At 39.0% G+C, this 11,621-nt stretch overlaps 1 protein-coding gene across 4 annotated transcripts; it reads right to left on the bottom strand.

Annotated features, from left to right (window-relative positions):
- Nucleotides 1-4,012: 4,012 nt before the first annotated feature.
- Nucleotides 4,013-10,697, bottom strand: MOCS2 (molybdenum cofactor synthesis 2). 4 transcript variants are annotated; one of them, XR_004305551.1, is made up of 7 exons: nucleotides 9,213-10,697; nucleotides 8,945-9,113; nucleotides 7,982-8,117; nucleotides 7,063-7,216; nucleotides 5,545-5,668; nucleotides 4,491-4,573; nucleotides 4,013-4,317 (listed from the first exon to the last, which is right to left on the bottom strand). XR_004305551.1 is itself a non-coding variant. In XM_015848699.2 (6 exons), the coding sequence occupies exons 3-6, from the start codon at nucleotides 8,100-8,102 to the stop codon at nucleotides 4,249-4,251; spliced, it is 468 nt and encodes a 155-aa protein (XP_015704185.1). In that variant the 5' UTR covers nucleotides 8,103-8,117; nucleotides 8,945-9,113; nucleotides 9,213-10,697; the 3' UTR covers nucleotides 4,208-4,248. The 4 variants fall into 4 exon arrangements, 3 of the variants coding, with proteins under 3 accessions (XP_015704185.1, XP_015704187.1, XP_015704186.1); XM_015848699.2 differs by lacking the exon at nucleotides 4,491-4,573 and having other exon boundaries at nucleotides 4,208-4,317; XM_015848701.1 differs by lacking the exons at nucleotides 4,491-4,573; nucleotides 8,945-9,113 and adding an exon at nucleotides 8,861-8,914 and having other exon boundaries at nucleotides 4,208-4,317; nucleotides 9,213-9,501.
- Between the last annotated feature and the right edge of the window lie 924 nt (nucleotides 10,698-11,621).

The following is an 11,621-nucleotide window of genomic DNA, read 5'->3' on the forward strand; positions in this document are numbered from 1 at the left end:
CTTAACAGGTAATAAAGTGTACATAATTCCCACAACCTCAGGAAAGCCAACTCCTATCTTTTCAATCAACCTTCGTGCCTTCAATTATTCATTTTTCATAGGCAATCTCAGGCCTTGATGTGCTAGTTTTAAAAACTATTTACCTCTTTCCCTCAAAGAAGCAGGAATCAAACTTTTAAAACAGAATTGCTACCAAAATCTATAAGGATGCTAATTTTTGTAATGTGATTCATATTATAAGACTGTGGTTTGTTGGTTGGTTTTCTGGACCAAGAAAATCACAGTCCTAAGATATTAAAAGAAACACTTCTCATTTGTAGTCATCCACCTGTTTTTAACTCTTCATGTACCTCTGCAAGACAGCACTTAATGGAAAAGCTCAAAACTGAATTTTCAGAGCTTACAGCAGAGCTACTTTCATTATACTTCATTAACAGTTTAAGTAGTACTCGAAGAGCTTACAAACAGAAGGAAGACTGACTTTTTACATGGATAGTGATAGGACAAAGGGAAATAGCTTTAAACTAAACGGGATGATTTAATCAGATGTTAGGCAAAAATTCTTCCCTCAGAGCATGGCGAGGCACTGGCACAGGCAAGTTAACTGATGCCCCATTTCTGGAGATGCTCAAGGCCCCAAGTTGGACACAGTCCTGGGCAACCTGATTTGGTGGGTGGGAATCCTGCCCATGGCAGGGGAGTTGAATTAGAGGGTCTCTAAGGACCCTTGCAACCTAAATCCTCCTATGATTCTATGATTAGATAGTCTGGGAAGAAGAAATTCCCTGAACAGCTACAGGCAAAGCAAGCTGTAAGAAACGACAGTTTAAACTAAACTTGAGTATCTTAAAGACCACATTACTGAGTACAACAGCAGTAGTTTCATGGATTACAGAGGTGAGCACCTGTATTTTGCAGCAGATGGAGCCCAGCACAGTGTGGCTGTGCTCCCAGGCGGCTGCCCGCACACACATCTGTCCCTCTGCTGCCATCTCCTGGGTAGGTGCCTCTTCCATCAGTTACATTTTCACATTGCGTTTTCACAATATCTATCATTCTGAGCTTCTCTTGTGATCAGAACGAAATGAAAGGTTTTGATGGAGGAAACTTAAACTTATGCAATGCTGATGTACAGACAAAGGGAATAGTCTATTTAAATATTGCCAGTCAAATCCAAGACTTTTCAGAAGCCGAGCTGTCATTCTGAAGACACGTTCTTTACTCCTCTGCATACACTTTGACATGCAGGTCACTACACAAGTCACAGATTTACCCTCTGGTTTACAGTGTCTGTTGCCAGGAACATCCATCTCTCCCAACAGCCCCATTTCTACAGCACTCTGTGACACAGCTGGAAGAGCAGCAGTGAAGTAGGATTACCTTCACTTATAGCCAAATCAGAAAAAAAGCTGCACTCATCCCAGAAAACAAGGTTTGCACTGGCACTGCTCCATTGACCAACTCACAGTCATCAGAACACTAGGTAGTTTTCACCCAGCAGCCTAGTTCTGTGAAACAAGGACATGTGCAGCCACATCTTTCCCTCACATGCAGTCAAACAGCTGAAGTTCATCCCCAGGCCTGGAAATTTGGAAGCAGTTCTGGGTTGCTCTAGACATAGCCTCAGGCAACTATCTTAGAGTAAGAGTAATTTGCCATCTTAAAATAATTTCTTCCTAGCAGAGAATGTAGCACTACAGAAGGAGCCTTAACGAAGAGCTCAGGGTATGTATTTACATTTAAGTGAGATACATTTTACCTCTATGCACATCATCTCTCCTAGAGGCTTTTCCACTTTGCTTTCAGATGCCAGCAGAAGAACCCAAAGTTACACAATACTGATGCATCATTGTTCCAGAACAAAGCAGTACTTGCCTCATGCACAGCTAGGGACACAAAATGACATTTCATTGTTTTGACCATGGCAGCATACACACATTGTAGCACTCAGCTGTGACTCAGTACAGCATCTCTTCCATTCATTGTTCCTGGTCACTGCAGGGAAGTACACCATTATTCTTTCTCTTCTTTTCTGCACCCTACTTCCCAGCTGCATTGCTGAAGGAGAAGGTGCACTTAAGGTCACCCTGGACAAATCCTCAAAGAGATTGAAGCACCAGAGAAGTACTAAGGCAACAGCGTGATTACACAGGAATTGCCCTCAATCACTGGACTTGATGATCTTGAATATTTTCTACAACCTAGATCATCCTAAGGTTTTCTGAATCCAAGCACATTTTAACTCTTCTACATATCAGTCTTCTGCATCAAAGCACAGCTTGAGCACGTAAGAACTGTACAGGCTTTACTTCTTTCATGAACCTTACATCACAAGGCAAGCTAGCCATTTGCTTGAAATTAACCACTTGGATGGTAACACCAAACAAATTAAAGTGCAAAAACACATACAAACACACATACAAAACCCAAAAAACACTGGAAATTGTTTGTGTATTTGATTGTTTTTTATTGATTTGGGGTTTAATTTTTTCTTTTGTGTGTGTTTTTTCAAGGTTTTTTGTTTGTTTGTTTTGTTAAGAACAAAAATAATCACTTGTCTGAAGAAGTGATCTGTAGTCAGGATTCCATACAATTCCCAGCAAAAATTATACCCAAATTAACAGAGGGCTTCTCTCCAACATCCATGCAACCTTTAACTTGTTCAGCCCTGCCTAGCTAATAGAGCCCACATGGTTTGGAAGCTGCGTACATACATGCATACAAGGAGCAGCTGCTGCCCTGCAGAGGAAGAACTCACTTCCATTGAGAGAAAGTGCAGCACTACGCTATAAAACTTAAACCAGTTTAACCACTCCTTTACCTGAAGTTGTGTGTTTTTTCTGGGGTTTAGGTTACCTAGTACAGTAACCATCACTAAACATTAAAAATGACTGACATCACTGGGGAAGAAAATCACTGCCTATTTTTCCAGTTTCATTTTGTGCTGATAGCAACTGCGAAAGTTTCTACTGCAAACATAATGAAACAGATTTATAAAGCTGAGGCTTAAGTATTATGTTATGAAATGATATATAAGCTTCAGCAAATGGTTTTACTTAATTTCATTCCCCTTTTCTTAGAATACCTATCTTTTCTACCTCAATAACAATTAGCTAAATCTGCCGTTTGTCATCAGTAAAAATACCATACATGACAGCACCTTGAACTTTTAGCATCTACCATGTTTTATGGTACAGAATGGTAATATAAAGAAACCTGACCTAATCAGATAAGCAGCCTATTGCCTACAGTGAAAGAACAGGCATATTATGTCTGTCCTTTTCTCTTACACTGTAAAACATAAGAAAAGCTATTAAAAATGTAAATATGAATTTAAAGGCATACATAAAGCTATGAACTCTTTGCAACTTGAGTATACAACAGATTTAACTTTTCTTTGAACAACTAATCCATTCTGATGACTTTGCATCCTAACTTGTCTAAAGTCAAACTATTAAAGCTATTTAAACTTATGGATTTTTTTTTTCTGCAGACCCACAAAATTACGCAGTCAAAAAAAGTCCTTCAAAATCAATCATGTCTAGACATCGTTAGTTAAGTACAGGTTTATGTGCTATTGCTAATGCAAGCTTGTTGCCAAGAGAGTATTAAATCTAATTTTGAATCAAGGTCAGTTCATACATCTTTAATGCAAAGGACTTGTAATACCAGCTGCATGTTTCTGTGAGACACAGCTACTGGAAAGCAACCACTACCAAGAAGTTAACTACACCGTGGCAAAGTTTATATTTTCTTCTTTGTCTGCACAGAGAAGAAAAAACTGTTAACCTACTTCAAGATGCTTTCATGTTGCAAGAATGTCAAAATAGCATAAAGTGTGCAAACTGACTCATTCATATAAAATTAAAATCAGGATTATTTTTTAAGACTTAAAAAAAAAATTCCAATTGTCTTGTTGTAACCTCCCATTAAAACAGCAAACAAAGACTACAAACACAGAAGCACTAAAACAGTATATATCACTGAGGACTAAATGTCTTGCAACCATGAATCTTAGGAAAGATAGTTTTAATAACTGACTCCATGTTAAAAACTACAGAAAGATTATTTCAAAGGACTTGAAAATCCCAGCTATTGCTCATTAATGTCATACAGTCCTAAATATATTATTGAGACTGAAATGCCCATTACAACTACTTAAAATCATATAGATTTTATGTAAGAACAACTCAAAGCTAAAGCAGAATGCTCATTAGGTGCAATAACACTTTATTTATAAGAGTACAGTCATTTTTCTGAATTTGTCCAAAAGCATTCCTTGTTTTCTTTCCAAGAATACTCATCTTCATAAATCTCCTGTGAATACAAACAAAGAAAGGGAAATATTGTAGGAGTCTGCTTCATACAGTCACAAGCCAGGACAACACCTCAACAGTCATCTTGCTATTATTTGCTGACCATGTCAGGACTACACTGCACTTAGCTGGCAACCAGAAAAGGGGGGTCATCTTTAGAAAACACTGACTTACATGTAGGCAGATGCTGAACCTGGAGCTGAACACATTACATTTAGAAGGCCTCATCTATGCTGAAGTCACTTAAGGAAACAAATCTAGAAGAAAGGATGCAGAAGCTGTATAGTACATAGCACTTGTGTTCTAAACACTACCATCATTTTTAGGAATTAGAGTATTTAAATGTTTAGAAAATGTCAGGTTTTTTTTTTGTTTGTTTGTTTGTTTGTTTTAAAAAAAAAAAGTGACAGCAATAGTAAAAATACAGTATCACATCTTTAGGACAGACTGGACTACACAATAGCAGCCCAGTCCCAAGTAACAAATTCAGCAAGATTGTGAGTCCAATTATTCTTTCTGGAATCATAAAACTTCATTCTCCTCAAGGAAATGTCAGAAAAGCAATGATGCTTAAGACAGTGCTCTACACTGAGCAACAAGTCAGAGAACTACTGTTACTACATGTCAAGTTTGGTCTGCAAGAGAAGACAGAGGTAACGTTCATTAATTGCAGGCATTGCTGTGGTTGCAACATGGCTCCTTCTAGACTTAGGCTGCACTTTTACACACATTGTATCTCCATATAAGCTTTGGGACCACTGAATAGTCCTTCACTGTGTGCTGTTACCGTGTGTATGCGTACTGCTGCATAATGCTTTGTGCTTATGAACAGCCATAAAGATGAGAGAAAAATAGAAAGAAATACTGCTTTTACAAACTGCAGTGGCATCCAAGAGACACATTCTAAGTTCTTCCACTAATCTATGCTGAACTGAACGTTGCCACTCAGAAGAGATGAGCTCAAGAATCCTCCACTCTGACCCCAGGAAGGTGTTGAGAGGAAGTGCAGCTGGAAGGCATAAGCAAGGGAGGGTCTTCCCAGTGCCTGAATGCCATATACAGGCCTGGTTGCATTAAAGTAAATTCAATGGTGCTAGCAGAAATTATCTCTTTAGAAGCAACTGCTGCTCATAACAGTACAGCTCCTTCCCTAAGAGCCAGCAGCAGCCTCCAGTCCAGCTATCTAAGATCCTTGTACAGGCTAGAACCAAATTTGTCCCAGACATACCTTTTTCCATATTGGGACAAACGCTTTTAAAGTGTTGATGCAGTATGTTACAGCTTCAAGGGATTCTGCTCTGTGTGGCGATGAGACTGCAATCATTACACTTGCCTCTGTTACTGGAACCACTCTAGAGAGAGAGGAACAACAGAAGCTTTAGCTAATGCTTAACATCTAGAGTGCCCAAAAGTTGTAGCCATGGCACACTATTATTCTGGCCACATGCTCTCCTGACTCGTTCACACTGAGTAAGTGTCAAGCCATGTCCAAAAGCTTATGCACATTTAAACAGAAAGAAAACCACAACCAAAATCAGCATCAGATGTAGGAATTCCATGTTTTAAAATAAATAAAACCACCAGTCATAGGCTTTTTTTTTTTTTTTTTCCCTACTCCTTCTTCTTTTTTAAAAAATAAGTCTATGGAATTAGAAGATGAAAATTACTATCTTGCAACAAAGGAAGCTCTCTGGAAACTGTGCTCAATAATGAACAATAACTGGTCTGGAACAGGAAGCTAACCAAAAATCCCAGAGATTCTTATGCAAACTGAGACGATATGTGAAAAAAAGATATTATGCATCTCAAAGTAAACAGATTTTGCAACAAAATTTTAGTTTTATCAAATGTTGACTACAAAGCAAGTTTCTTTTCCTATTTGGTGGGTCATTCTTACCAAGCCAAGCTAACAGATGTTGCACAAAGTTTTATACTACCCCTCACAAGGTCACTATTTCCAAAAGCTGCCTCCCAACCCTTCCTACATAGTAAGACTCCATTAGCAAACAGCTCAGAAAAAATCTAAGCTTCAGTACTCTGAGTTGCTATTCAAAGAGAATTAATTTCTCTCTCTGTTGACTATAGAAGAAATCCAAAGAAACTACCCCTCAGAGTTAATATTAACCTTTGTGATCACGTTCAAAGTTCTTCCTGTTGGGCAAGGGGGTGGGAAAGAAACAAATATTTGCAACACACAACACAAATCCTGCAAATTTCAGCCAGAAATCTGATGAACATTGAGGGCTTAGGACTATGTTAAACCATTCACTGGTTTACATCCAATAAAAAAATGTGTATCCAATGCAAGGAATAAGAGATATTCTTACAAGCATGACTGGCAATTACCATGCCTCTCTTTCAACTTCATATTCTAACATCTTAAGTTCCATTACTTAGATCTGACAGAAAAAAAGAAGCGACATTTTGCAGAAGTGGAAGAGAACTTCACAAACATAATGGCCTTTTCCTGCAAGGAAATCTTGATCTCTTTTCCCCACTCTTAAACCATTACAATAGGACAGAGGTTCCTGATGACTTAATGTAGATTCCAGCAAATACTACTAAATAAATATTTTGAAAAATAAGACTTTATTTCTGAAACATAGTTCCTTACTGACAGCATGATACAGTAGCAAGCTTTGATGCACTACAGTTTTCATAGACTCCTGCATAACCTTCAAGTACGTAAGCATCACACAAGGATTAATATACCATTTGAAGAATAATGTGGTCTATTTATACATACCCAAGTCTGTGATGCATTGCAATATGTCTGACTGATGGCCACTTCTGTCTAACATCTCTGCAGATTTTCTTTATTTCCATCTCTGCCATTGAAGTATATGCTTCATACTCTAAGCGAACCACTTTTTTCCCTTCAAAATTATTTCTCGTAGTACCTAAACACAAATAAGTTATAAAAAGAAAGCAAGAGTGAAAAGAGTAAAACTCAGGACCTCCCTCTGAGGCCAAGGATAGTACTCGAAACACAAATGACTTCCTCTAGTTAAGGCTATGTAAGGAGATTCTTCAAACAAGAGAAATCTTTAATATACGAGGAATAATTCAGCGTAGAGATTACAAAAATACACTGTCTGTAATGCTCAAAGCTGGAACATCTTTTATGTTAATTTAAGTGCTTAGTACTCAGAAGCCCACAGGTACTCAAGTTTGAGCAAAGAAAGGGTTTGAAGATTCATACCATGTATTTTAAACTCACGTTGGAGCCAGCAGACTCAACCTGCACCAGCCCATTGGTAGAACAAGACTTTTTCTTCAACCAATTTCTGAATTGCAGAAGTTTTCACACAGGTGAGTACTTGTGTTTTATTGCAGAACCTCTACTTTCCACCTTGAATAAACTCTGACCAGGGGAACAGTAGAGTAACCTACAAGCAGGACTGTCTTCCAGCACTACTGTTCCGTTCAGTCCTAGCACAGCCACACCAGCAGGGAAGCTTCTCACCACTCAGTTGCAATGCAACTGTTTAAGAGTTGCCGTGGTCTTGTTCTAAATAATTCCGAATGAGTCTTCTAAATGTCCTGGGCTCAGTCCAGAAATTTATTTATTTGAGAAGCACGAGTTTGGGGTGTGGGACAAGCTGGGTTCCATTTATTAGACTATTAACACATCCAGAGATCCAGCTCTGAAACATTAAACTCACCAATGAACAGAGACACTGCCCCACAGCATGGTGAAATGACCAGTTCTGACACTTCATCTACAGACAGCTTTTCAGACTTGAGCTTGATAAAATCTTTTGGCACATCCTCTCTTTCATCCATGGCTCCCTAGAAGGGCTAAAACCAAACAGATTCTGTAGTTGTTTTTGGCAGTACTAACATTTGCCAACTGCCTTTTATCCCATACTGATGCCCCAAATTATTCAGAAAACATGTACAATCTTCTTACTCATCCCAAGAGACCAGTCCTCATGGCAAATTCACTTCTCAGCAGACTTGCTGAGAGAATATTAAGTGCAAATACCATGGGAAGATCTCTTTCTAATGCAGATGGGCTCCTGCCTTGCAGGAAAGTCTGGTGCATTAGGACAAAACAAAAACTAGTTCAAGGTTCAGCTCAACAGCACAATCTACAAGCACAAACCACTTGTTAGCAAATTTGTGGTAACCCTGTCAGCCTATTCTTTCAGTCTTATCCTATAATCAATCACAGTTTAAACTAGAGATTTTTGCAATTAATTCAAAGTTTAATATGCTCTCCAGGACATCCAAGTTTTCATCCTATCAGCCTGTTTCAATGGCACTAGTGCCACTTCTAAATGTTTTGTGTAGACATCAGTTACCAGTTCATCTATAGAATGAAGAGGAATATAAGTGGACTGAGAAGCAACAGTAGAATAAGCTACACTGGAAAGCACGAATCTGTGCTAGGGACACTTGACCACTTGACAGCAAAAAAGAAAAAAGAAAAAAATGAATTTTTGTTGTTGTTGTTGTTTTAAATCATCAATTAATTCTTCTTCTCTATCATCCTATCTGTTAAGAAGTGGCAGGACATTTTTCATTATCTTCTTACTTACGCAAGCTGGATATCTACTGACAGCCAGAAAGAAACTACCAAAGCATAATAAAACCTAAAAAAAAAAAACAAAACAATGCCTGACCTCATTGTCAATTTGATTCCATTTACTTATGTGCGCTAATCGTTTATTCAAGCAACAGCTTATAATTTCTGGTCAGCACAACAATTCTCTCCAGCAGGAAACACAACTTATGCTCTCTCCAAAGAGTACCAGATGTAGACGGGGATAACTGCACACCAGATCTCAGGATCTAAACAGAAAAATATTATAGGAAGACTGTACAGAATCCATCAGATAATTTAACATAGGATGATCCTCCACAGGATGTGAAGCAAGAAGTGATACCTACCTAACAGAGCTTGCACAGGTTCAGCCTCCACTAATTGGCGGGATGATGGCAACTTCGTCTCCTGTCTGCAGGACCAGAAGCTGATCTCCAAGAAGCACGTACTCCTGCTGAACAGCAAAAACCACTTGATCCCGGATGACAGCAAGCCTGAGGGGATTGGAGAGAACACAGACAGGTTTCTAAATAGTGTTTACATTCAACCATGAGACTTCATTAAACAACAAACTGATACACACACTAGGGCAGCTGAGGTAAATGCTGCTGAGATTTAGGTAACTCTCTTCTAATTCTAAAAATCATAGAATCATAGAATATCCTGAGTTAGAAGGGATCGATAAGAATCATCAAGTCCAACTCCTAGCTCCAAGTAAGATCACCCAAAAATCAGACCATGTGACTGAGAGCATTGTCCAGATGCTTCTCAAACTACAGCAAGCTCAGTGCTACAATGACCTCACTGGGTAACCTGCTCCAGTACCCAACCACCCTCTCCAGGAAGAAGCTTTTCCCAATACGAACATCCTCTGTCACAGTTTCATGCCAGTTCTCTCAGGTCCTGTCACTGCCTCCAGAGAAAAAACACCATATATTATAAGCACCCACCTCCTGCTCATTAATTTTTTTCTTGGAGCTATGGAGAAATTGATTAAGTATAATTTTCAAAAGTCAGGGTTTGTCACTGGATTTTGTCAAGAATCAACCAACATAAGCTGGACTCACTTCAGAAGCTTCTAATTAACTAGGTAACTCAAGAGCATACAAACTATCTGATATAGGATTAAAAGAAAATGTTCCCCCAGTTCTGTGTGGCTGCACTGCACAGCAATTTTGTCAAAAAGACCATCCCTCAACACTTTTTGTTTTTTAAGATCTCATGAAGACTCAGTGTTTCTCTTGTACTTTAACCTCAAAAAAGCTTTTGGTCTTTTGTACTTACAGATCTGAAGTCTGCTACAGACAAGGGTGACAACATTGCTAAGAAGGCAGACAGGATCTGTTTTTCTGCAGATTCTGTGTATATCTGTTGGCCTTCACATCTGTGAGATGTTGGTGTGAGAGTCTACAGCTCTGGATACCATGGAATAAGGGTTTGCTTTCACAACAAAGCACAGTCACACAGAGAGTATGAGGACAGCACCATTGAGACACCAGAAAATCATGCCAACATTTTACTTCAGCAGATGAAGCATAATAACTGTATTGTTTGAGAGTACAGAATCTGGCACAGACAGTGGAGAGCTGCATTGCCTAGAAACAAGCAGGCATGCCAAAAGCATACATGTAAAATTCAACTTATTTCCTACCAGCCTGCTAGACAAAAGTAGGCAAGGCACTGTCTGAGCAACAATCAGTAGCACTGACTTGGAGGAAACACTGAAGGGAGGGACTGTACGAAAGTAAGGCAAGTCACTAAACAACAGACTACAACTACGGAACTGAAGTGTCCATTAAAGGGATGGGTTCTAATTAATGTCACTTGCAAGTTAATTCATTGGGGAAAACGGGTGGAACAGAAGAGCATTGTCAAGCATGCTCAAGTTGCAGTTTGAATATCCATTAGCAATGTGAATAGAAATCTGTGGTCAGTGTCCTACAATTATGTTGAGTTTTTCCAGAAAAGCCAGGAACAGAAGCATTTTCCAAGAAGGCCACTGTGAAGTGCATGTGCACATACAAAATGTAGTCCTCTTTCACAACAGGGTGAAGCTGATGAACTATGGTAAACCATCAAAGGTGCTACTGCTTCTGATACCTAAAGAATAATATGTTGCAATGTAAAATACACCCATTCCTTACTACTTCCTCCAATAAAACTCAGTTAGAGCTTCTACTTCAGAAACAGTTGGTATTGCTAAATTTTCTTTTTTTTTTTTTTTCTCTCATAACCTTTGAGCTTGAGCACAGAAGTGCTGAGCATAAAGGAAGACTTTGGAACACCTACAGCTAAAATCTATGGAAATTCTGAATGCAAATTCAGAATAAATCCCTAAACCTCTGTTATGCCTTATATTTGTGTAAGGGAGGTGCTTTTTGACCAATATGATGCTACATGCTTTCTGCATTTCTGAGATTTATTGTTAGCAGGCCCACACACGTCTCAAACTTAACCAATGAGACATCTGCCTGCTGCCACCCACCAAAAAAACAGGCACAAGAATTCGCTTGTGAAAATGCAATCAAGAGTGCCCTTTTTTTCCCCCAAAAAAAGGGGAATAACAGCTGAGCCTATTATCTGTGTAAAGTTGTTTGGGTAGGTAAGCTCTGGGCAAGGCCTCAGTTCCTTCTTCACATGCAGCCTTCAGTAGACATGGCCATTGACGTCCTATTACACTGCCAGAGGTCACAGGTTATGTAGGTAACGCTATTGTAAGTTAGTTCATTAACACACTGCTTACGATCAAACATCAG

The sequence above is a fragment of the Coturnix japonica genome, chromosome Z (genome assembly GCF_001577835.2).
Source record: "Coturnix japonica isolate 7356 chromosome Z, Coturnix japonica 2.1, whole genome shotgun sequence".
Taxonomy (NCBI): domain Eukaryota; kingdom Metazoa; phylum Chordata; class Aves; order Galliformes; family Phasianidae; genus Coturnix; species Coturnix japonica.

Coding starts and splice junctions, on each gene's coding strand:
- MOCS2 (XM_015848699.2), bottom strand. CDS start 8,102: ATGGATGAAAGAGAGGATGTGCCAAAAGATTTTATCAAGCTCAAGTCT. Junction 7,217..7,981: donor GGCAGTGTCTCTGTTCATTG/GTGAGTTTAATG, acceptor ATTTGTGTTTAG/GTACTACGAGAAATAATTTT. Junction 5,669..7,062: donor GCAATGCATCACAGACTTGG/GTATGTATAAAT, acceptor CTCTCTCTCTAG/AGTGGTTCCAGTAACAGAGG.